Source organism: Heteronotia binoei, chromosome 15, assembly GCF_032191835.1.
Source record: "Heteronotia binoei isolate CCM8104 ecotype False Entrance Well chromosome 15, APGP_CSIRO_Hbin_v1, whole genome shotgun sequence".
NCBI classification, from domain to species: Eukaryota; Metazoa; Chordata; class Lepidosauria; order Squamata; family Gekkonidae; genus Heteronotia; species Heteronotia binoei.
Genome location: NC_083237.1, coordinates 238,064 through 262,643, shown reverse-complemented (window position 1 = coordinate 262,643; position 24,580 = coordinate 238,064). Strand labels below are relative to the sequence as shown.

The window sequence follows — 24,580 nt, the reverse complement described above, 5'->3', positions numbered from 1 at the left end:
GGGAGGTCCCTGCCTTTTCTGCTGGAGAGGGGGGGGGGAGTTCCTTTGCAAATGGCTCCCGGGAAACAGTCTCAGTTGAGAAGCAAGTTCAAAGTCCAGGAGGGGGGTGAAAAGAGCCATTGGGCTAAAGGGAAGGTTTGGCAGTGGGCAGGGCTTTGGGAAGGGGCACGAAGGCTGCAAGGGCTGGGGGGGCATCCATTCCAGGCCCCCAGTGGCCCTCAACAAGGAGGGTGTTTGTGGCTGTTGGGGGGCAGTGATGGAGCCCACCAGGGAGGGGGGGACAGGTGGAGCTGCTGGGGGGGGTTGGGGAGAGGGAGGTGGAAGGACCCCCCCACACACACTTGCAGCAAGGTGCAGCCCCCTCTTGACTCCAAAGGTTTAGGGTGCCTCAACTTGGCCGCTTTCAGAGCTTCCCGCTTTTGCCCCTCCCCCAGAAGGCTGCTGAGAAGCGGCTGGCGCAGCAGTGGATGGCAAAGGGTCTCCGCTCCGACTTGCACAAAAGCCCCGTGACTTTCAAAATCCTGGCTATGGCCCTGGAGCCACCCAGGGGAGGAGCAGCACAGTGGGAGGGGACCTGTCTGTGAACGCCCCCCCACCCCAGCGCAGCAGGAGCTCCCTGAGATAGCAGGAATCGAACCCAGGGCCTTCTGCACCACAGGCAGCCCCTCAGACAAGACAATGGGGGGAGGCGCTGCCGTCATGCCTGGCGTGGTGGGACTGCACGTGCTGGACGGGATTTTGGACTCCTCGTTGACCTCTCTATGACAGCCAGGCCTGCCGAAACCGAAGGTGGCTCCGCCTTGTGTGACGTGCAAGTGTGCACAGTCAGCCAACTGCAAGTTATGCAACCAGGTTGCATAACCTTGAATTCCTCCTCTGTAACCAGGGGGTGCCACCCTGCACACATCCACGGGGTTTCCGGGTGTGGCTGTCACCGCCTGGTGACCTTTGTGTCACAGGCTGGGGCCGGGTCAGGCAAAGTCCAGGGGCAGTCCAAGGTCTGTAGCCGGTGAGCAACGAGGGTCCAAGGCGCCAAAACCAAATCACTGTCCAGGTATCGCAGGTCAGAGGGTCCAGAAGCCGAAGTCAGGGGGTCCAGAAGTCAAAGCCAAAGTCAGGGGGTCCAGAAGCTGAAGTCAGAAGCCGAAGTGGATGCTAGAACGTCAGATAAGTGACTAGTTGCTTCCACAAAGCCTCCTCCCAAAGCCCACAGCTATATAGCCCTCTGCTGGCTGTTGCCCATTTGGGCTAATTGCTGGCTCAGAGAGGCAGCCAGGATCCTGCTGAGACTCAAGCACCCTCACTCCTAGAAGGGCCAGAATCCTTTCAAAACTCAGGGCTCAGGGAGCGTCTTGCTCGTGAGCGTGCCGCCCTCCTCCGATCCCTGAGGTCCTGACGAAGGCGGTCACGCACACGAGCCACCCGAGAGGGCGAGGCAGGGGGGCTTGGATCTTCTCCAGTAGGAGGCAGGGGCACTGGTGCAGGTGGCAGGGGCACAGTTTCTTCTGCAGGCTCAGCTTCTTCTGCAGGGTCCCCAGCACCCATGACACTTTGGAGGACGCCCAGAGCTGCGAGGTCTGTTCTGCAAGCGGTTGCAGGACGAGGGAACGTCCCAATCTCCCCCCCCCATGGCCTCCTTTCGGTGCTGGGCTCTGGGCTTCCCCCAATCCCTGCCAGTGCCGCCTGGCATCTGTGCCAGAGAGGAGGAGCCAGGGAGGGGTGCCTCATGCCAGGCGGGGCACAGCTGAGCAGCTGCTGCTGACGTCTGGCGAAGCTGCCTTCCGGTGGGTCCACATGCCAGTCACCTCCTGCAGGCAACAAGGGCAAAGATGCGCATCATAGGAATGGCTGCCAACTGGCGGCAAATGTTCCTCTCCAGGCTCAAAGACCTTGCTGGAGAAAGGCCTGGCACCTTCAGACCAGGGCCTTGGGGGGGGGGTTGATTCTCCTTCTGCCTGGGGGAGAGGGAGGGAGGGAGGGAGCTGCCCCCTAGTGCAGCAGCAGCACACGGTGCTGCACGGTGTGGGGAGGACCTGCCTGGATCATCACTGGGGGGGGAGGAGGAGGAGGAGGCAGCGACCTTCTGCGCACCTTGTTCTGAACTCGGCCCAGGCCCCCCCTCTGCCCAGCCTCCTCTGGGCCTCTGGCAGATCTCCCCACCCCACCCCTTGCCCCCTCTCAAGGGAGGTGCTGGGGGCTTGCCCGCTGGGCTCTGCCAGAACCCCCCAGATGCCACGGTGAGAGGCTGCAGCCCTGCAGGAACATGCGGGCAGGTGGGGGGGGGGAGTCTCTTGCTATCAACCCAGGGGAACCTCATTTGGCAGAAAGCAAGCAGAGAGCGGCAGCCTTGAAGAGTCCGCCCAGCCAGGAGTGAAACCGGGTTCAGGAGGGCTCCAGATTCCCACACTGGGAAACCACCACAGAGCATGAAGCAGACTCAGTGAATCTCACCGCCCTCCAAGCTGCACTTTCACTTCCTGAAACGTCCATTCCGCCCTCCCCCCCAACTAGGGTCCACCCAGAAGGCTCCTTAAAAGGCTTGGTCATCAGGTCATCTTGAATCCGTCCTGGATATTTCCCAGCTGTCCACAGTGCACATCTCCAGGCCTCCGTGCTGCGGCCAGAGACAGCGGAGGGGGGGGGGGCAACCAAGTCACCACCCAGAGGCTCCTGGTCGGGGGCAGGGAACCTTCAGCATTTTTAAATGGGAAACATTTGGGGTCAGTCAGTTTGTGTTATTCTCCTGGGCTGTTTGTTCCCATGGCTGTAGACAGGGTGAGTCATCCATGGCAGAGGAAGTTTGTCTCTGGGCTGCCAACTCCGTGTCAGGACAGAATCTCCCCTTTCAACGCCTGCCTGTTTAAGGCTGCTTTGCAGCCACTGGTTTTGCCTCGCGGAGGGCAGGCGTCAAGCAGCAGCTGGAGACGGAGGGCAGGGTGGGACTCAAGAGCCTGCCTGGGCAGGGTCTGGCTTCTGTTTCTTGCCTTCTCTCCTTTGCTGCTTCGTCAATGCTTGAAGTTGGTGGCTCCAAGCTCAGCCAGTGAGCCCGCAGTGGCCAGCCCAGCCGCTCCCTCCTCCCCACCCCGTGCTGTGCAGAGTCACTGTGTGGTTTCTTTTTGCTGGGTGGTTTTGCCTCCCACAACTGCAGCCCTTTGTGTTTCCTTTAGATTCCTCACGAATCCTTCAGCTTCTCCATCGGCCTGGGAGCAGGGAGGTGTCATTTTCCAGTGAGGGGACCCAAAAAACCCACCCAAGGGTGTTCTGCTGAATGGTCCCTTCTCACCGTTGGGAGATGAGGCTCAAAGGGCTGTTCCACCAACCTCTGTGCTGTTCCAAAAGTGGGAAACGCTTCCTGGCAGCCAGTGCTGCTGCCGTGGGGAGGGGAGGGGACCATGAGGCAGCTGGCGGGGGGTAGAGGAGGTTGCAGAAGCCCAGGCTGGTCTCTCCCCAAGGCTGAGAAGGCAAAGGGGTCATTTGCAGGGGCGGGACTGTGTGGTTCATTCTGCGACTTGTCAAGAAAGGTGAGACAGGACGGGACGGGACATTCCATGTCCAAGTCCACTGTTAGGAGCCAGGCTTTCTCCTGAAGAAGCAGGTTAGTCCTCTCCACTCCTTGCGCCCTTCCTGAGCTGAAGCTGGGATCTGCGCCCACCGGCCAGAGGCAGAACAATCCTTGTAGCAGCAGGCTTGTGGTGGTGACTGTCCGTTCCGGCCAGCTGCAAAGGAGGGCTCCTCCTTGGTTATCTCAGGGGTGAACTCGTCAGACCTATGAAGACCAGCACCCTGGAGGCCTGTCATTCCGTGCTGCAGACGGGGCTCTGGATCTGCGGGTTCTTGAGCCCTCTGCGGACTCCTGGCTTTGCAAGTGGCAGGAGATGCCCTTTTGCAAGTCTGACAGCTGTATGAATAGCAGAGGCCAGAGGGCAGGGGTGTCTTGGCAAGTCTTCAGAATATGCAAGTAGCCTTGTCTTTGTAAGTTGATTGCCTCCCCCACCAGTTCCCATCCATATGTCTTATCTGTAAGCAAAGAATGTGTGGGAACTAAGAGATGTTGTAGTGACCAACTTTGAACCTTCTCTGCAATTCACATCTGTATGCTATGCTTTTGAAGCTATCTACTATTGTGCCTTTGAAGTAGCCTCTAAGATTCCATGCCATGTGAAACTATGTATCACTTCCAAGGTATCGTTCCTTGGAGCAAGTATTGGATTAGCAATAAAACTAGTCTTTGAATTAAACAAAGCTTAGTTATTCGAAATACCAAAGCTTGACAGTAGCCTAAACCCAACTAGGTACTGATTTTTCTAAGCCTGGGAAAGATGCAAACACTGTATTGGTCAGCCAACACCTTGAGTGTGAGAAGCTTTGATCTCCTATGCAAGCTGAATTGCCTCTCTTCCTACCCAAATGCGCTCTGGGGACAAGAAGCCAAGTGGTTAATTGCAGCCATGCCGCAGACGCAGCATGCAGAAAGCACCTTTTCCTGATGTTTTATGCTAGTAAACTTTTCCTTTTGATAAGAAGAAGATGAAGAAGATATTGGATTTATATCCCGCCCTCCACTCCGAAGAGTCTCAGAGCGGCTCACAATCTCCTTTACCTTCCTCCCCCACAACAGACACCCTGTGAGGTGGGTGGGGCTAGAGAGGACTCTCACAGCAGCTGCCCTTTCAAGGACAACCTCTGCCAGAGCTATGGCTGACCCAAGGCCATGCTAGCAGGTGCAAGTGGAGGAGTGGGGAATCAAACCCGGTTCTCCCAGATAAGAGTCCATGCACTTAACCACTACACCAAACTGGCCTTTGACTTCTTTACACAAACTCCTTGCCTCTAATTCAAACGAATATCCCAACAGTTGTGGTTGGTGGCTTCCTGTTCAGCTTGCACTTCCTTTGGATCAAGAGAAAGGCTGTTGGCAGAGAAAACGTGTCTGAAGAAAATCTAATGTGTCCTTACAATCCTGGTGCTCCTCAGCCTGAATGGGAGATTGCCCCGTTGCAGCTGAGCCGCTTCAGGCCTTCCATCGGACTCCTGGCGGTCGAGGGGCCCCAGACGCAAGAGGAGATCAGCTCGCCTACTTCAGGCAAGAACTCCTGGGCCTCAACTGGGCTCTTTGCCGTGGCAGAGGTGAAGTTCCACTTGGGGATGTCCAGCATTGCGGTTTCGGTCAAGATCCACTCCAAGAGCAGTCCTTTGGATTTCTGTGCTGGGGGTGGGGTGTGCTTGTCTTTGTGACCTTCTGGCCCACTTGCGACAAAGACTTCCTTGGGCTGGGTAGGGGTGGGCGTGAGGGGATGGTCCTCCATGAGAGGCATCTTGTTTCCGCTTGGCCCTCTCCAACAAAGCCACGGCTGCTCCTTCTGCTATTGGAAAAGCAGTGTAAGCCCCCTGCCCCCTCCTGTCCAGGGTTGTGGCTCTGCCGGCTCATGGGTGGGAGGGAGCTATGGGTCTGAGATCTATGGGAGTGGCAGGTCTGGATCCCTCAATATTTCCTGCCTGAGGTGAGAACACAAGGCCTTTTTCATCTTCCTTGCTGATGCAGCTGGGGTCTTACACTCATCCACGTGTTCTCCTTGGTTGTGTTTGGCGTAGCAAAATGTACACCCCTCAGAACTGATGTTCTTCTTTGGGGGGAAATACTTTGTTCGCTCCTCTTTGGTGTTAACACCATCCTCCTTCCCTCCCTCCCTCCCAGGGGCAATAGAGTCACCCACTGGCTTCTATTCCCCGAGGAACCCGCCCCCCCCCCACCTGAAGCAGGCTGCTGGGCCTGGCAGCAAAGGGGGATGCAAAGGAAGCCTGAAACTCCCTGAGAGCAGAAGCCCCCCAAAGCAGCAGCACGGGGAGGACCTGGCCTTGCAAGCGCAGCTGAGGCAGAAGCCCTGGCGGAATGCTCTGCCCCGGGAGGACTCCTCTGGCCCCTCCCTCCTGAGGCCACCGCCACAAGCCACGCTTGGGGCTGAAGAGGGTGGCTGGCTTCCCACAGGCGAGGGCTCCTGTGTTTCAGGCGTGTCATTTTTCTGGTTCCCGCGTCTGCTGGAGCTCTGACTGCAGGCCTGTCTGGCAAATATGTATTGGCGGGACCAGGTGAGTCCCTTGAGGGTGTGCAGCTGGGGGGGGGAGGGGGCTGCTCTTCCAAGCGCCCTTTGCAGCAGGAGCCCAGAGGCAGGAGGGCAGCTGCACTTCCTCTCTAGGGCCTCAGGCGGAAGTTCCTGATTCCTCATCTCTGTTCACAAATGTGCAGGGCATTTGGTGTGGAAGGATGGAGTTGCCAAGTCCCATTCAAGAAATCTCTGGCGACTTTGGGGGTGGAGCCAGAAGACACTGAGGGTGGAGCCAGGAGCAAGGGTGGGACAAGCAGAACTGAACTCCAAAGGGAGTTCCGGCCATCTCATTTAAAGGGACCACACACCTTTTCAATGCCTTCCCTCCATTGGAAATAATGAAGGATAGAGGCACCTTCTTTTGGGGCTCATAGAATTGGACCCCCCTGGTCCAGAAACTTGGAGGATGTTTTGAGAGGAGGCACTGGATGCTATGCTGGAAACTTGGTGCCTCTACCTCAAAAAACAGCGCCCCCCCCCCAGCCCCAGATACCCGTGGATCATTCTCCATCATACCTTATGGGAATCAGTCTCCATAGGGAGTAATGGGGTGCACAGCAACACCCCCCCCCCCGCTTTGTGATGACCCAGAAGTGGGGGGGAGGGCCTCCAAACCGGGGGATCCCCTGCTGCCCCCACCTGGGGATTTCAAACAATGCCGGGACCAGGGAGGTTTTACAACCAGGAAGTAACAAGAGAAATACTCTCCGTATACCAAAACAATATCAAAATATACTTGCAAGGATTCCCAGTACAACAGTATATTATAGTAACAAGAAAATAAGTTTCAGTGACCTGCCCCCACTTGGGGACTGGCAACGCTCTCTGCACATGCTCTGTGGCCTGATGCCTCTCAAAGCTGCCTCTCTTGTGCTGCTGCTGAGGGTCCCCCCCCCCGCCCACTGGGGCCTCTGCCGCCGGACCGCTACGCGGGGGGGGGGCGTCATTTGGCATCAGGCCTCCTCCCGGAGCGCATTCGCTGGGAGCCCGCGGAGAAGGGGGAGCTGGAGACAGAGCCGCCCTAGAAGCCCCCCCCCCCGCCCCGCGATGCAGCCGGCACGGAATGTCCCCCCTCCCCCCCATGGGCGACTAGTGGGGGGGGGGCGGAAACCCCCCTCCCTCCCCCTCCCCCGGGGAAGTCCTGCTGGGCTGTCTGCGGGCTGAGTGTGCCGCCCTTGCTGCTGGGGAAGGCGGGCGGCGGAAGGGGCTATTTGGGAGGGCGAGGCCTGGCCCTGGGCCCGGACAGGAATAGCCCTTCACCCAAGGAACAGGGGGGGGAGGGGAGGCTCCCGGGCCCGCTCAGCTCCCCCCGCCCCTCCCGCGCCTTCCCCTCCGCCCGCCCCCCCCAGGGATCCCTCCCTCCCGCCGGCTCCGCCGAGGGGGCGGGGGTCAGCAGGCGGGGGAGCGGAAAATCTTCCTCGCCCCCGGTGTCTGGCTTTGGCCGGCGGGTCACAGCCGCACACGGGGGCGCGGCAGCTGAGTCAAGGCCCGGCGGCGACTGGGCGGGCGGGGCCCTCGGTGGGGAGGCATGACTCGGCCTCCAAAGGCCCCCGCGCAGGGAGGGAAGGAGGGAGACCTTGGCAAGGGGCAGAGGCCAGGGCACCCCCTCCGCTCTCCCCAGCCGCCCGCGGGGCAGCCGGAAGGGGCCTGGGGGAAGCTTCTTCGCAGCTTGTGTTCAACCTGTGGGGCGAGGGTTAGGGTTAGGGTTAGGCGGGCTGGCGTCTCTCCCTGGGCTCTCCCTCCCTCCTTTTCCTCCTCTCCCACCCCCTGGCCGGGGAGGAGCGGCTCCAAACCCTCCCAGCCAATCTTCCCGCTAAGCTACAGAGTCTTGTGAGCAAAAATTCTACTTTGTGAGCTGCTGGCATTAAAGTTGGGAGCTGCTGCAGAAATTAGTTTGCTCCGGGGCCATTTCCCCTGAGCTAAGACAAAAATGTGTGAGCCAGAGGCTAAGAAACTGAGCTGGCTCACGCTAACTCAGCTTAGAGGGAAGACTGCTCCCAGCCGCCCAGGACTGCCTGGCTGGGCCCAAGGCAGGCCCCCCTCTGTGTGTGTGTGTGTGTGGGGGGGGCGACTGCGAGATATGAAGGCAGGAGCGGGTAGGGAGCTCCCAGTTTAAGAATTCAACAGCACCAACGGAGGGGGCAGCAGGCACAACAGGAAGAGCCTGTAGCGGCAAAAGTTGCGTTTTTCAGTCTTAGTCTGTTCAACTTGCATTTTGTTGTCTTTCCTTTCTAGCTGAGGCCTTCTCTCCCAACACCCTTTATGTTTTTCCCTGCAAAGTTGTGCCCATGTGACCGCCCATAAGGCCCTCCCTTGCTCTGGGGAGGAAGATCCAGCACAAGAGGGACCTTCGCACTCACAGAACAGAAAGGGACAGAGGAAAGCGCTTCAAGCCTCTCTCTCGTCCTGCTGTTAACATCAGAACATCAGGAGAGCCCTGCTGGGTCAGACCAAGAAGGGTCTATCCAGTCCAGCCTCCTGTCTCACACAGAGGCTAGCCAGTTCCTCTGGAGGGCCAACAACAGGGCAGAGAGGCTGAGGCCTTCCCCTGAGAAGAACCTCAGAAGAGCCCTGCTGGATCAGACCAGAGAGGGTACACCCAGTCCAGCCTCCTGTCTCACACAGTGGCCAGCCAGTTCCCCTGGAGGGCCAACAACAGGGCAGAGAGGCTGAGGCCTTCCCCTGAGAAGAACCTCAGAAGAGCCCTGCTGGATCAGACCAGAGAGGGTACATCCAGTCCAGCCTCCTGTCTCACACAGAGGCCAGCCAGTTCCTCTGGAGGGCCAACAACAGGGCAGAGAGGCTGAGGCTTTCCTCTGAGAAGAACCTCAGAAGAGCCCTGCTGGATCAGACCGGAGAGGGTACATCCAGTCCAGCCTCCTGTCTCACACAGTGGCCAGCCAGTTCCTCTGGAGGGCCAACAACAGGGCAGAGAGGCTGAGGCCTTCCCCTGGGAAGAACCTCAGAAGAGCCCTGCTGGATCAGACCAGAGAGGGTCCATCCAGTCCAGCCTCCTGTCTCACACAGAGGACAGCCAGTTCCTCTGGAGGGCCAACAACAGGGCAGAGAGGCTGAGGCCTTCCCCTGAGAAGAACCTCAGAAGAGCCCTGCTGGATCAGACCGGAGAGGGTACATCCAGTCCAGCCTCCTGTCTCTCACAGTGGCCAGCCAGTTCCTCTGGAGGGCCAACAACAGGGCAGAGAGGCTGAGGCCTTCCCCTGGGAAGAACCTCAGAAGAGCCCTGCTGGATCAGACCAGAGAGGGTACATCCAGTCCAGCCTCCTGTCTCACACAGAGGACAGCCAGTTCCTCTGGAGGGCCAACAACAGGGCAGAGAGGCTGAGGCCTTCCCCTGAGAAGAACCTCAGAAGAGCCCTGCTGGATCAGACTGGAGAGGGTACATCCAGTCCAGCCTCCTGTCTCACACAGTGGCCAGCCAGTTCCTCTGGAGGGCCAACAACAGGGCAGAGAGGCTGAGGCCTTCCCCTGAGAAGAACCTCAGAAGAGCCCTGCTGGATCAGACCAGAGAGGGTACATCCAGTCCAGCCTCCTGTCTCACACAGAGAACAGCCAGTTCCTCTGGAGGGCCAACAACAGGGCAGAGAGGCTGAGGCCTTCCCCTGAGAAGAACCTCAGAAGAGCCCTGCTGGATCAGACCAGAGAGGGTACATCCAGTCCAGCCTCCTGTCTCACACAGAGGCCAGCCAGTTCCTCTGGAGGGCCAACAACAGGGCAGAGAGGCTGAGGCCTTCTCCTGAGAAGAACATCAGAAGAGCCCTGCTGGATCAGACCAGAGAGGGTCCATCCAGTCCAGCCTCCTGTCTCACACAGAGGCCAGCCAGTTCCTCTGGAGGGCCAACAACAGGGCAGAGAGGCTGAGGCCTTCTCCTGAGAAGAACATCAGAAGAGCCCTGCTGGATCAGACCAGAGAGGGTCCATTCAGTCCAGCCTCCTGTCTCCCACAGTGGCCAGGCAGTTCCTCTGGAGGGCCAGCAATAGGACAGAGAGGCTGAGGCCTTCCCCTGAGAAGAACATCAGAAGAGTCCTGCTGGATCAGACCAGGGAAGGTCCATTTAGTCCAGCCTCCTGTCTCACACAGTGGCCAGCCAGTTCCTCTGGAGGGCCAACAACAGGGCAGAGATGCTGAGGCCTTCCCCTGAGAAGAACCTCAGAAGAGCCCTGCTGGATCAGACCAGGGAGGGTCCATCCAATCCAGCATTTCGTCTCACACAGTGGCCAAGATTGCCTCTGGACGGCCAGACAAACAGTGCATGAAGGCTGAGCCCCTGGTGTTGTCTCCTGGCACTGAGAATGGGGAAGTTCCCCTTTGTTGCCATGGCTAGTAACAGACTTATCTTCCATGAACCTGTCCCTGATTTCCTTTTAACATATTCGATGCCTGTGGTCACTATGCCATCCTCTGGCAGCGACCTCCACATTTTAATCCCTCTCTGTGAAAAGTTGTATTTCCTTTTGTCCATCAGCTTCCTTGGATGCCTCAAGTCCTGGTATTTGGGGAGAGGGAGAAAAAGTTCAGCTCTCTCCAGTCTCCACCACAAGCAACAACAACAACAATTTTATTTATATCCCGCCCTCCCTGCCGAAGCAAGCTGAGGGCGGCTAACAGCATAATTTTATAAACCTCTATTGTTTCTGCCCTTAGTTGCCTTTTTTTCCCTAAACTGCAAGGTCCCAGTAGCCTCTGCAGCCTCTCCTCCTAGGGCAGGAGCCCCAGCCCCCAAACCATGTTGGTCGCCCTCCTCTGCCCCTTTCCCAGCCCCGCGGTGTCCTTTTTGAGGCACACTGACCAGAACTGTGCATGGCATTGCAGGTGAGGCCACACCATTGATCTTCTGTTGGACAATCCAGAGGTGTGGAGTGGCAATAATTGGAGGCGAGGCTTAAGCTTATCAAAAGAAATAAAGTTTACTAGAAAACATCAGGAGAGGGTACTTGTGATAAAAAGAAATACAAGTTAGCTTACCAGCTTGTCTAACTAGGTCTGATCTCTACATGGCTACAGTTTACAACCTTTTGTCTAGCAGTCCTGGTTCCCAGAAAACATTTGGGAACAGGAAGGCAGGCTATTCAGCTTGCATACAAGATCAAAGCTTTTCACACCTGTCCCCCTTTCTGACCATTGCAATGTTTCCATGCTACTCCCAATTGGGTTTAGGTTACAGCACATCACTCCCTCTGCCAGATAAACAAGCATTTAACTCTATAATGGCTGGAATGTAAATAACTCGTATTGCAACATCTACCGGGGGCATTATCATACCGGCTGCTTCCTTTCCAGCCCTTTTCATAACAGTCTCCAGCACAGAGCCTGTTTTTTCCATTGCTGCCGCCCACCCTGGGTTGGCACTTCTGTTGAGCTACCTACTATGGCCCCAAGGCCTCTTCTCTCACAGTCTCAGCACTTTCAGACCTCCATCGACTGGGTCGCCATTATCCACATGCTTGTTTACTTTCCCAAGAACTCCAAAAGGCTGGTGAGGCAGGGCTTCCCTCTGCAGAAGCCATGCTGATCCCCCTCTGCAGGCCTTGTCCCTCTCTGCGCCTAACAAGGCTGATGACAGTTTCTGCTCCGTTGCCTGGGACAGGCCTTAAGCTGGCTGGCCTGTGGTTTCCTGGTTCTCCTCTAGCCCCCCCCCCCCTTTAAAAGAGTGTCACATTTGCTACTCCCTAGTTTTCTGCTGCAGTGGCTGAATCTAGAGAGGGCTGCATGCCAGCCGGAGGGGTGGGGGCGAAGAAGCAGTACAGGAAAGCAAACAACAAACTAGTCCAGGAAGGCGGTTCCGAAGGGCTTAGGGTGTGTGATGCAACCCGAGAACAGGCGATGAAAGTTTCTGAAGAGCAGGTCCTGTCACTGGACTCCTGGTGGATTGTTAGGAGGCGGGGGTCTTCTGGGGCTGGGCTGAGGTCAGAAGAGAAAGGCAGCTGCCCCTCCAGCGCTGCAGTCCTGGCGGCTCCTGTGCTGCTCTAAGTGGGAAATACGAGTCAGGTCTTGGCTGCAGCGCTAAAGCTCCGCATGCCCACAAAGGCGGCGGCAGCGGCGGCGGCTTCACCGCGCAACCAAACCCCGACGGGCGAGGGGGGAGTCGCCAGAGAAGGCTCGGGATCTCACTGGGGAAGGGGGACCCTGGACAGCCCCCCTCCCAGGCAGGGCCCCTTCCCCTTTTTCCCCTGGCCATCGGTGGCTTCCTAGAGGCCCTGCCGCGAGCCCGGGAGTTTTGCCAACCGCCCTCCAGGGCATGGTTCCGGCCAGAGAAGCGGCCGCACTGCTCCTGAGCAGCTCCCAGCAGGGCCTTTTGTGGGGTGGCCCGCCGCTTATGGTGCGGCAGGGGGCTTTGGCGGGAAGCACTGCGGGCGGGCGCTGCTGCCCTCCGGGTCTTTTTGAGCTCTGCCTCACCGCTCGCTCACTTCCGCCTTGGGGTTGGAAACCGTGTCCCCCCCCCCTCCCCCGGGTATGATCACAGAGTTTCTTTGGAGCCCGGAGCCCTTCCCCCGGCCCTGGGTGCAGCCGCCTCCCAAACGTGCCAAATGCACGCGCCTGCCGCCTCCTTCCTCAGGGCCAGTCCCCCGGGCCCCTCCCCCCGCAGCCGCCGGGCCGCCTCGGTGACTCGGGGTGATTCAGAGGGCGGCCGGCCCGGCCGGTGACTTCATCGCCGCTTCCTGAGCAGCGGCGCGCCAGCCAGGGCGCATAAAAGAAGGGCCGCCGGCCCGGCCGGGCCCCACCAGCCGCAGAGCTGAGCCGCCGCCTTCTCCTGCCCGGCCCGGCTCCTCTCTGGCTCGCTCGCTCCCTCCCGGCGCCCCGATGGCCCGGCTGCTGCTGCTGCTGCTGCTGGCTGCGGCGCTCACGGCCTGCGCGTCCCCCGTGCCGGGCGCCCCCTCCCGCCTGGCCCGCCTCTCCACGGACTTCGGCGTGCGCCTCTTCGGCGCGCTAACGCGGCGCTCCCCGGACCGCAACGTGGCCTTCTCGCCCCACGGCGCCGCCTCGCTCCTGGCCATGCTCCAGGCGGCGGCGGCCGGGGAGACGCGGGGCCAGCTGGAGCGAGCCATGGGCTTCGGCCTGAGCGGTAAGTCAGCCCGCCCCCCGCGACCCCCGTGCGCTCCTCCTCCTCCTCCTCCGGCGAACGCTGCCTCTGCTCCTCGCGCGGCGGCCCCGGGACTGGCAGAGGGCAGCCTCCAAAGCGCGCAGGGAGGGGCAGGCAGGAGGCTTCCGGTTGCCAGCTCAGCAAACCCACAGCCCCCCGCCGCCAAGCCTAGCAGGCCGGCCTCTCCCCTCCTCCCTGCGGGGCTGCCCCTTTGGACGACGCCCCTCCTTGCCCCACCACCGGGGACCGCCCTCCAGCATCTTCCCCTCCCGCCGCCCAGTTTCACCTCCCGGCGGGGGCTCTCCCGGCCCCCTTCTTTGCAGAGCGGGGGGTCCCGCGCGGCTTGCGGTGGCTGCAGAAGGCGCTGACCGACCGGGCCAATGGAGACGTGGTGGAGACCGCCGCGGCCCTCTTTGTGCAGCGGGACCTGCCGCTGGTGCCCGGTTTCATGCCCCGCTTCTACCAGACCTTCCGCCAGATGGTCAAGCAGGTGGACTTCGCGGAGAGCCCGCGGGCCCGGCGCATCATCAACGGCTGGGTGGAGCAGCACACGGAAGGTGGGCCCCGAGGGAGGGCAGAGCCGCCGGGATGGGCAGGCCAGGTGGCGGGAGGGAAGGGGTTGCGCTTCCGGAGGAGGGGGGATGAGCCCGGGGAAGCTGTCCCTCCACGGCGGCGCCCTCTTCCACTTCGCCTGACCCTCTGTTGCGGGGAGAGGCCGGGGCCAGGGCTGACCCGGGGCCGTCTGCATGGACGGGCCCACCGAGACCATCTAGACCAACCCCCTCGCAAGGCAGGAGCGGCCTCGGGCATCCCCAGTAAGTCTTCCTGGCAGGAGGCGCTGTCCCAGCCCCCCAGGCTGCTCTTCTGCCCCAAGAGGGAGCCCAGGAGCAGAGCCCCCCCCCCCATTGGTGGCAGGGTGGGGTCAGGCCGTCTTGGCTCCAAGGCCAGTGCAGGGGGGGGGGGAGCAGGACTTCTGGGTTTTCTGGGAAGGGGCTTGTGTGTCACTGAGGCGCCCCCTGGGGCCACTCACCCAGCCAGCAGGCCTCTGCCACAGCCGCCTTTCCCATTCCAGGCATGATCCGGGACTTCTTGCAGGAGGGGGCCCTGGACGAGATGACCCGGCTGGTGCTGGTCAACGCCATCCACTTCAAGGGCCGCTGGAGGACTCCCTTCCCCGAGGCAGCCACCCGGCAGCGCCTCTTCCACAAGCTGGACGGCAGCTCTGTCTCCGTGCCCATGATGGAGCAGACGGGCAAATTCTGCTATGGTGAGTGGTGGTCCCCACTGCCCGTGTGGGTCAGGGCTGATGCTGAGCCGGGGGCCATGTGCAGAGCGCCTTTCCCCACCAGGCCCTGCGCCTGGAGGCTTAGGGTCAGGGCCCCCGTGCAGAGGCCGAGTTCTGATCTCTCCGCTCCTTCCAGGCGAATTCTCCACCCCGGAGCAAGTGGAGTATGATGTCCTGGAACTGCCTTATCAGGGGGAGACCCTCAGCATGTTCATCGCTGCCCCTTTTGAGAACACCCCCCTGTCGGCCTTGACGGCTGCCCTCAGTGCCCAGCTGGTGGCCGAATGGAAGAGCAGCCTGCTGTGTGCCACACGCCTCCTGGTCCTGCCCAAGTAGGTGACTTGGCCCTGCCCTGCGGGGGGGGGGGGGGGTCTTGCTTTGTGGCGACTCCAGCGCCATCTCTGACCCGGCCTTCCCTGCAGGTTCACCCTGGAAACGGAGTGTAACCTTCAGGCGCCTCTGCAGGCCCTGGGCATGACGGCCATGTTTGATGCCCACGCAGCCGACTTCAGCAGCCTCTCAGGTGGGTCTCCCGGGGCTGCTTGTGGCCCTCCCCTGCCCAGTCTGCATCACCCCAGGGGATCCCCTCGCCCCCCTTGGGCTGTGGAGCAGGCGGCTGCCTGGGGCTGCGGCTGAAGAAGGGGCCTCTTCCCTCCTGCCCAGCTCTCCTTGCCCCCTCCATACTCACAGGCCCTTCTCCTTCCCAGACCAAGAGTCACTCTTTGTGGCCCAGGCTCTGCAGAAGGTGAAGATCGAGGTGAACGAGAGCGGGACAGAGGCTGCCTCTGCCACAGGTGAGTGCCAGAGCTGGGAGGGAGGGAGGTGGGAGGGTCTCAGCCTTCTATTTCGGGTGGTCCTTCTCTGGCTCCAGCCAGGATTCCCCTCCAGGGCGACCCCCAAAGTCTCCTGACCTGCCCTTTCAGTTTGGAGAGAGAGAAGAGGAGGAAGTATGGGGCGGGGAGGGCAATGGAGGCCTCTGCATCCTTTGGGAGTTGCAGGTCTTTGCAGCACTTCCACTAAAGCCTCCCTCTGGGGTCTCCCCTCTCCAGCTGCTGTGGTCTATGCCCGCATGGCCCCGCTGGAGGTCGTGATGGACAGGCCCTTCCTCTTCGTGGTGCGGCACAACCCGACCGGTAAGTCCCTGCACACTTTCTCTCACAGCTGTACTTCCTAGCCTTTCTGTGCCAAAGAATCTCTCTGCTGATGTTTGCGGAGGCTGCGCTCAGAACCCGAGAATCCTGCTTGCAGCCCCTTCAGATACCCCCTCCCCCCCGCGCACACACACACACTGAAAAGCGCAAGCAAGGCTTAGTAGGAAACAGGCTCCCCCCCCCCCCACTTTCCTCTAGGACAGCTTCAACAGCAGGGGGTGGGGAGGTGTGTGCCCAGCACATCTGAGCTACCCTTTGGCAAAGCCAGTGAGGACCTCTTTACAGGGGAGGGGAGGGGAGGGCATTTCTGACAGGACCCAGGAGACCACCAGTGGGGGGGGGGGGTTGTGTGTGGCAGCAGCCACCTCCCACCCTACCCGCCCCCTTTCTGGAGTGGGGGGAGCTGAGTAAGGAGCAGTCCAAACCTGGCCCTTTGTGACTGCTCTGGAAGGCCTTCCTCTAGAGCCTGGGGGCTGCCCTACAGAGGTGGGAGAGCAGACGGGGGTGGGGTGGGGGCATGGACTCTACTTTTCTGTGCTCCTGCAGAGTTTTCTTCAAAATGCTCTGCCCCAACAGAAAGTGAGCACCTCCCCGCGTGTGCTTCTACCTTCCCTCTCCCACCCCAGGCTTGCCATTCTGGTTTCTTCCTCCCTTGCCCTGTAGTCTGGCCTGGGGTGGGGTGGTCCTTCACTGCTGTGGGCATGGGACAGGGGAAGATTTATTCAGATCCCTCTTTCCTGATGCCTGCCTTCTTTCCTTACCCCTCCTCCCTCCCTCTGCAGGTGTTATCCTTTTCATGGGGCAGGTGATGGAGCCCTGAAGCCCGCCCGGATGGAGCCCTGGAGTCCTCTGCCTGTCCATTCTCCCGTCGCATTACTTTCCCCAAGAGAGATGGTGCTACATATCCCCCCCGCCCCCCATTGCTGATGGAACTCAGTGCCCACTGAAGCTCCAGAGAAGCTGGCAAGAGAATCCTGTGGCAGAGGAGCCAACCACGATGCCTCCATGGCCTATCCCGCCTCCACCAGTGTTGGGTGAGGAGGGCAGCTCACACAGCCAGTGCCAAGGGCCAGGCTCCTGAACCCTTGCCCCTGCAGCTGGGGGGAGGGGCCCCTGTGGCACTGAGGATCTGGACAGCCAAGGAGACCGTGGACTCCTTCCTTGCGCTGCACCCGTAGGATGACAAGAACAGCCTTTCTCTTCCTCAACGGAGCTTGAACTGGGGGGGCGGGGATGGTGCTCCTTGGACATTACGACTGATGTCTGTTTTCTTTGCACAAGCGTGTGATATGATGTGATGTGAAAGGCTTCTTATGGCCTTGCTGCAATTGCTGAGTGAGTGTGCTGCCACGTGGGGGTGGCGGGGCCAGTCTTCTTTGAGGAGAGCAGCAGCCTTCAGACCGTGGCTAAACCTCAGCCCAGGGGCCGGAGGACGACGCATTCTGGGCTGCAGGAGCGCAAGGCCCCCAGCCTTCGCCACAGGCCCCTTTGCGGGGGGGGGGGGCTTTCCTTGGCCACTGGGGTTGCTAGCTGATCTCTAGGTGGACGAGGTCAGGTCCCATGGAGAAAATGCTGCTTGGAAGGTGGACTCTGCCGGCTTCAGCCCCAAGGTCTCCTGGAGGTTCTCTACCCACAGCAGAGCCGGCACAGCTATTGCCCACCAAAGAATCGGAGGACCCCTTTCCCCGCAAATCTTTCCCTCGAGGCCCCCCCTCCTCCCCCAGGGACAGGAGCAGAATCCAGGCCTCTTGGTGAGTTTTGTAGTGGAGTGAAGACCTGACGGTCCAGGACTTCTGGGGGCCAGGCTTGCAAAAGAGACTTCCCTTCCAGAAAGCCAAGCAGCCCCCAAGGGTGCTGGAGCCAGACTGTGCCTTCTGCTGCCGCCAGGGGGGCTGGGGGCCCGCCCCTGTCCCTCCTGCCAGACAGCCAGTATTCCTAAGAGCTGGCTATTAGGGGTGTTTTTTAAAATATATATGTATGTGTATATCTGTTGTCCCTTTTGCCTTTGTACACGCAGGGGTTGTGGGTGCTCCTCCCTCCTTCCTTTTGCCACGGAATAAAGAGAGCCCTGAACCCCCCCAGCCGCCTCCACCAGGACCTTCTTGGGAGGGAGGGAGGGTTGCTGGGGAGGGAGGCCGTCCCGGGGGTGGGGCGGGCAGGAGGGGCGCCTCGAGGGCCAGCGGGGGGCTGTGCTGGCCGCGTGGTGCAGCAGGGGGAGATGCCAGGGTGGGGCTGCCGATGAGGGGGGGCTGTTGCAGGGGCTGCCGGGGAGGGGGTGTGTTGCAGGGGCTGCATCGGGGGGGGGGAGGTGTTGCAGGGGCTGCAAGAGAGGGGGAGGCTGTTCCAGGGGCTGCTGGGGAGGTGGGGGCTGTTGCAGGGGCTTCCTGGGAGGGGGGCTGTTGTAGGGGCTGCCGGGGTGGGGGGCTGTTGCAGGGGCTGTATTGGGGAGGGGGGGTGCTGCAGGGGCTGCCGGGGAAAGGGGGTGCTGCAGGGGCTGCCGGGGAGGGGGAGGCTGTTGCAGGGGCTGCCGGGGAGGGGGGGCTGTTGCAGGGGCTGCCGAGGAGGGGGGGGCTGTTGCAGGGGCTGCCGAGGAGGGGGGGCTGTTGCAGGGGCTGCCGAGGAGGGGGGGCTGTTGCAGGGGCTGCCGGGGAGGGGGGGTGCTGCAGGGGCTGCCGGGGAGTGGGAGGCTGTTGTAGGGGGTGCAGGAGAGGGGGGATGTTGCAGGGGCTTCCTTGGAAGGGGGGCTGTTGCAGGTGCTGCCGGGGAGAGGGGTGTTGCAGGGGCTCCCTGGGAGGGGGGGCTGTTGTAGGTGCTGCCGGGAAGGGTGGGGTGTTGCAGGGGCTGCCGGGGAGGGGGGGGGTGTTGCAGGGGCTGCCGGGGAGGGGGGGATGTTGTCGGGGCTGCCGGGGAGGGGGGTGTTGCCGGGGAGGGGGAGGCTGTTGTTGGGGGTGCAGGGGAGGGGGGATGTTGCAGGGGCTGCCAGGGAGGGGGGTGTTGCAGGGGCTGCCAGGGAGGGGGGGTGTTGCAGGGGCTGCTGAGGGGGGGGGGAGCTGTTGCAGGGGCTGCTGAGGGGGGGGGAGCTGTTGCAGGGGCTGCCAGGGAGGGGAAGGCTGTTGTCGGGGCTGCCGGGGAGGGGGGTGTTGCCGGGGCTGCTGGGGAGGGGGGTGTTGCCGGGGAGGGGGAGGCTGTTGTTGGGGGTACAGGGGAGGGGGAATGTTGCAGGGGCTGCCAGGGAGGGGGGTGTTGCAGGGGCTGCCGGGGAGGGGGGGTGTTGCAGGGGCTGCTGGAGAGGGGGGGATGTTGCAGGGGCTGCCAGGGAGGGGGGTGTTGCAGGGGCTGCCGGGGAGAGGGGTGTTGCAGGGGCTGCAGAGGAGGGGGGATGTTGCAGGGGCTGCCAGGGAGGGGGGTGTTGCAGGGGCTTCCTGGGAGGGGAGGCTGTTGCAGGTGCTGCCAGGGAGGGGGGTGTTGCAGGGGCTGCCGGGGAGGGGGGGGTGTTGCAGGGGCTGCCGGGGAGGGGGGGTGTTGCAAGGGCTGCCGGGGAGGGGGGGATGTTGCAGGGGCTGCTGGGGAGGGGGGGATGTTGCAGGGGCTGCCGGGGAGGAGGCTGTTGCAGGGGCTGCTGGGGGGGGCTGTTGCAGGGGCTGCCAAGGAGGGGGGGCTGTTGCAGGGGCTGCCAAGGAGGGGGGGCTGTTGCAGGGGCTGCCGGGGAGGGGGGTGTTGCAGGGGCTGCAGGAGAGGGGCAGGCTGTTGCAGGGGCTTCCTGGAAGGGGGGGCTGTTGCAGGGGCTTCCTGGAAGGGGGGGGCTGTTGCAGGGGCTGCCGGGAAGGGGGGGGGTGTTGCAGGGGCTGCCGGGGAGAGGCTGTTGTCGGGGTTGCCGGGGAGGGGGGGGTGTTGCAGGGGCTGTATCGCGGGAGGTGTTGCAGGGGCTGCAGGAGAGGGGGAGGCTGTTGCAGGGGCTGCTGGGGGGGGGGCTGTTGCAGGGGCTGCCGGGGAGGGGGAGGCTGTTGTCGGGGTTGCCGGGGAGGGGGGGTGTTGCAGGGGCTGTATCAGGGGGAGGTGTCGCAGGGGCTGCAGGAGAGGGGGAGGCTGTTGCAGGGGCTGCTGGGGAGGGGGGGTGTTGCAGGGGCTGTATCAGGGGGAGGTGTCGCAGGGGCTGCAGGAGAGGGGGAGGCTGTTGCAGGGGCTGCGGGGGGGGCTGTTGCAGGGGCTGCCGGGGAGGGGGGTGTTGCAGGGGCTGTATCAGGGGGAGGTGTCGCAGGGGCTGCAGGAGAGGGGGAGGCTGTTGCAGGGGCTGCGGGGGGGGCTGTTGCAGGGGCTGCCGGGGAGGGGGGTGTTGCAGGGGCTGTATCAGGGGGAGGTGCCAGGAACGCAGGAAATTCTTCCACAGCACCCCCAAATCTGTCAGGTGGGGGAACTGGGCACTTGGCTGGAGCACTGGCTGCAGGCTGTTGCTGCAAGTGCACTACTGCCTGTGTCAGCTGCTGTACCTGGGCTTGGAGGGCAGCCAGTAGTCCTGCGGTTCCACTTGCTTCAGCATCCATCCTGTGGAATGGGTGTTTGTGTGGGTGGAAGCAATCTGTCACGAGCTGGGGCCAGGCCAGGCGAAGTCCAGGGGCAGTCCAAGGTTTGTAACCGGTGAGCAAGAGTGTCCAAGGTGCCAAAGCCAAATCGTTGTCCAGGTATCGTAGGTCAGAGGTTCAGAAGCCGTAGTCAGGGGGTCCAGAAGTCAAGCCAAGGTCAGGAGGTCCAAAGTCAAAAGCCGAAGTGGATGCTAGGACGTCAGGTAGATGACTAGTTGCTTCCACAAAGCCTCCTCCCAAAGCCTACAGCTATATAGCCCTCTGCTGGCTGTTGCCCATTTGGGCTAATTGCTGGCTCAGAGAGGCAGCCAGGATCCTGTTGCAACTCAAGCATCCTTGCTCTTAGAAGGGCCAGAATCCTCTCAAAACTCAGGGCTCAGGGAGCGTCTTGCTTGTGAGCATGCCGCCCTCCTCCGATCCCTGAGGTCCTGACGGAGGCGGTCACGCACACGCGCCACCCGAGAGGGCGAGGCAGGGGGGCTGGGATCTTCTCCAGCAGGAGGCAGGGGCACTGGTGCAGGTGGCAGGGGCACAGTTTCTGCTGCAGGCTCAACTTCCTCTACAGGGTCCCCAGCACCCATGACACTATCCCCCCCCCCAGGGCCCCCCTCCGTCGAGGGGCCTGGGAGGTCGGGGTGGTCGTTGTGGAACCGTTGCACCAAGTCTGGGGCATGAAGATTGTCCACGGGCTCCCAAGACCGGTCTTCTGGGCCGTATCCCTCCCAGTCCACAAGGTACTGGAGGCCTCCACGATGGTACCGGGAGTCCAGGATCTGGCGCACCTCGTATTCTTCTTCATCATCCACCAACACTGGTGGTGGTGGCGGTGGAGAAGGAGGCCGAGCTGGGTCAGGGCGTGCAGCTGGAACAAGGAGGGAGCGATGGAACACGGGGTGAATGCGGAGGCGGGGTGGCAACTGGAGCCTGAAGGCGACGGGGTTTATTTGTTCTAAGACAGGGTAGGGTCCAATGAACCGCGCATCCAGCTTGTGAGACCGACCAGGCCGGCGCAGGTAGCGAGTTGAGAGCCACACCTGATCCCCCGGCTGGATTGGGGGGCCTTCCTGCCTCTTCCGGTCCGCAGCTAGTTTATAGGCTTCCTTGGCCCGCTGTAGCTGCTCTCGGAGCAAGTCTTGGCTGGCGCGGAGTTCTTGCAGGTAGGCCTCAACGGCGGGGACATTCGTGGGTGGCAGGATCACCGGGAAGAACCGAGGGTGGTACCCGTAGGTTGCAGCAAACGGGGTCATTTGGGTGGAGGAATGGACTGCGTTGTTGTATGCAAATTCTGCTAGAGGCAACAGAGTGGTCCAGTCGTCCTGCTGGTAGCAGGTGTAACAGCGGAGATATTGCTCTAGCGTGGCATTGGTGCGCTCTGTCTGACCATCTGTCTGTGGGTGGTAAGCTGAGGACAGGTGCACTCGAGTCCCCAGGCTGGAATGGAGGGCTTGCCAGAACCGAGAGGAGAACTGGGGCCCCCGGTCTGAGATCAGGTGGGCTGGGAGTCCGTGCAGACGAAAGATGTGTTGCAGGTAGAGCTGGGCTGTCTCCTGAGCTGTGGGAAGTTTCGGGCACGGAATGAAGTGGGCCATCTTGGTAAATAGGTCGACGACCACCAAGATGCACGTCTGACCCTTGGATCGTGGAAGTTCCATGATGAAGTCCATCGAGATGGTATCCCAGGGTCCTGAGGGTGTGGGCAAGGGCTGTAACAACCCCGAGGGTTTGGCTGGGACGTCTTTGGCCCGTCGGCAGACGTCACAGGAGCTGACATAACGGGCAACATCGGAGCGAACTCGTGGCCACCAGAATTCCCGTGTCAGCAAGTGGGTGGTCTTATGTTGTCCAAAGTGCCCAGCGGGTAACGCGTCGTGGGTCATGCGTAGTACTTCTGCCCGCAAGGGCCCGGGCGGCACATAGAGGCGTTCGTGGTGTAGCAAGAGGCCGCCTCGAGTCGTGAACTCGCCTGTTGAGCCATCTTAGAGTGCCTGGAGGTGTTGCTGGACCCAGGGATCATTGGCCTGGCTAGCACGAATGTCCTCCACGAGTGCTGGTGAAGTGGAGGTGGCTGCAAACACTGAGGGTGGCAGGATGGGAGCAGCAGGCACGGTCTCAGTCGAAGCAGGAGCGTATTCCGGTTTCCGCGAGAGCGCATCGGCTTTCCGGTTCTGGGTATGGGGGATGTAGGTGATCTTGAAGTCAAAGCAGGAGAAGAATAGGGACCACCGGATCTGGCGCTGGTTGAGACGGCGGGTGGTCTGGAGATGCTCCAAGTTCCAGTGGTCGGTGAGCACTTGGACAGGGTGGCGAGCCCCTTCAAGGTAATGTCTCCAAACCTCAAAAGCCACCTTGATCGCGAGCAACTCCCTCTCCCAGATGGTGTAGTTCCTCTCTGCCGCAGTGAGCTGGCGTGAGTAATAGGCGCAGGGCTGGAGTGGCTGGGACGGCTCCTCGCGCTGGGACAGCACTGCTCCCAGGGCCACGTTGGAGGCATCAGCTTTACGGTGGTAAAGGGAAGCTGGGGGTCGGGGTATCTCAGGAGTGGCCCGGTGGCGAAGCGGGTCTTCAGGGTGGAGAAAGCGTTATCGGCCTCTGGGGACCAGTGGAAAGGTTCTTTGGGGCGGAGTAGTTGAGTCAGGGGTGTTGTCAGAGATGCATAGGCTGGGATGAATTGCCGATAGTAGTTGGCAAAACCAAGGAACCGCTGCAGGTCTTTGCGATTCTGAGGGGCCTGCCAGGTCAGGACCGCTTCCACCTTTTTCGGGTCCATGAGGATTCCCTGTGGTGACACAATGTGACCAAGGAACTCGACGGAGCGCAGGTCAAAGTCGCACTTCTCCAGCTTGGCGTAGAGGCCATGGGCTCGTAGGCGCTGTAGGACCTGGCGGACGTGCTCGGCATGCTGGGCAGGATTGCGGGAGTAAATTAGAATGTCATCCAGGTATATGATCGCGAAGCGGTCGAGCAGGTCCCGGAATACATCATTCATGAACCTCTGGAAGACAGCGGGGGCGTTGGTCAATCCGAAGGGCATCACCAGGTGCTCGTACTGCCCGTATCGGGTCCCAAACGCGGTCTTCCATTCGTCTCCGGGACGTATGCGCACCAAATTGTACGCTCCGCGGAGGTCCAGCTTGGTGTAGATTTGGGCCCCCTTTAAACGATCCAAGAGTTCAGGGATCAGTGGTAGAGGGTACCGGTCGCGGATGGTGATCTTGTTCAGGGCCCGGTAGTCATTGCACAGCCGGAGCTCCCCGCTTTTCTTCTTCACGAAGAGGACTGGAGCAGACAGGGGAGAAGTTGAGGGTCGGATGAATCCGCGCTTCAGGTTCTTGTCCAGGTAGTCTCGCAAAGCTGCCAACTCAGGCTCCGACATTGGGTACAGACGCCCCACCGGGAGTGGTGCCCCAGGTACCAAATCAATGGCACAGTCATAGGGTCGGTGAGGGGGAAGCTGATCTGCTCCTGTCTCTTCAAAGACATCGGCGAAATCTGCATACTTCTGAGGGAGCTGAGGACCACCACTCGGGATGCCGGCTGCTAGAGTGGTGGGAGGAGTCAGATGGGGGCATGGGTCTCGGAAGCGTAGTTCTTGCTGAGCCCAGTCCACGATGGGGTTGTGCAGCTTCAGCCAGGAAAGGCCTAGAATCAGCAGGAAGCGAGGCATGCGGGCGACATCAAACTGCAGCTGTTCTTGGTGCTGCTGGACGTGGAAGGTGATGGGACAGGTCTCCTGGGTGACGGGGCCAGAACGGAGGAGGCGCCCATCAATAGCCTCCACCAGCGTCGGAATCTCTTTTGGCTGCACTGGGATCTGGTGCTGCTTTACAAAGGCGGCATCTACGAAACAGTGGGCCGCTCCCGAGTCCAGCATGGCATACACGAACAGCCAGCGTCCATCGGGCAGATGGAGTTTGACTGGTAGCAGGAACGGGCCCGGGGTATCAGTCTGTTGTTCGGAGGACCCAGCTAGTCGCCCCAGGCTGGAGGGTCCACTTACGCCTGGGGCTGGCCTTTTGGCGGTGGCGGCAATGTAGGTCTGGGTATTCGATGTTTAGCAGGGCAGCCAGAGGCATAGTGGCCTGCCGTGCCGCAGTAGAGGCACAGGTTCTGCGTGCGGCGTCTGGCCTTTTCTTCTGGAGTCAGGCGGGGTCGAGCAGCTCCAAGCTGCATAGGCTCACCCTCGTCTCTGGTACTAGCTGGGGATGGGAAAGGAGCCAAGTGGCATGGCGCAGGGAGCTGGCGCCCTCGGGTCTTGGCTTGGCGGCGACTTTCCAGGCGGCCATCGATGCGGAGGCAGAGGGTGATAAGTTCCTGGAGCGTGGGGGGCCGCTCCACCCTGGCCAGTTCGTCCAGGACTTCC

At 61.2% G+C, this 24,580-nt stretch overlaps 2 protein-coding genes across 2 annotated transcripts in view; both read left to right on the top strand.

Annotated features, from left to right (window-relative positions):
• The window catches only part of LAMTOR4 (late endosomal/lysosomal adaptor, MAPK and MTOR activator 4), a 440,193-nt gene that overhangs the window by 268,473 nt on the left and 147,140 nt on the right, over positions 1-24,580 (top strand). The gene's annotated exons all lie outside the window — the stretch shown is intronic.
• On the top strand, positions 12,985-16,472 carry SERPINE1 (serpin family E member 1). The gene is made up of 8 exons (XM_060255607.1): positions 12,985-13,186; positions 13,528-13,761; positions 14,277-14,471; positions 14,626-14,821; positions 14,912-15,012; positions 15,197-15,283; positions 15,539-15,622; positions 16,423-16,472. The coding sequence occupies exons 1-8, from the start codon at positions 13,117-13,119 to the stop codon at positions 16,458-16,460; spliced, it is 1,005 nt and encodes a 334-aa protein (XP_060111590.1). The 5' UTR covers positions 12,985-13,116; the 3' UTR covers positions 16,461-16,472.

Excerpts from the sequence above, each read along its gene's own strand:
- SERPINE1 (XM_060255607.1), top strand. The coding sequence starts at position 13,117 with ATGCTCCAGGCGGCGGCGGCCGGGGAGACGCGGGGCCAGCTGGAGCGA. Across the intron at positions 14,472-14,625 it reads GACGGGCAAATTCTGCTATG|GCGAATTCTCCACCCCGGAG; the intron begins GTGAGTGGTGGT and ends CGCTCCTTCCAG. Across the intron at positions 15,623-16,422 it reads GGTGCGGCACAACCCGACCG|GTGTTATCCTTTTCATGGGG; the intron begins GTAAGTCCCTGC and ends CTCCCTCTGCAG.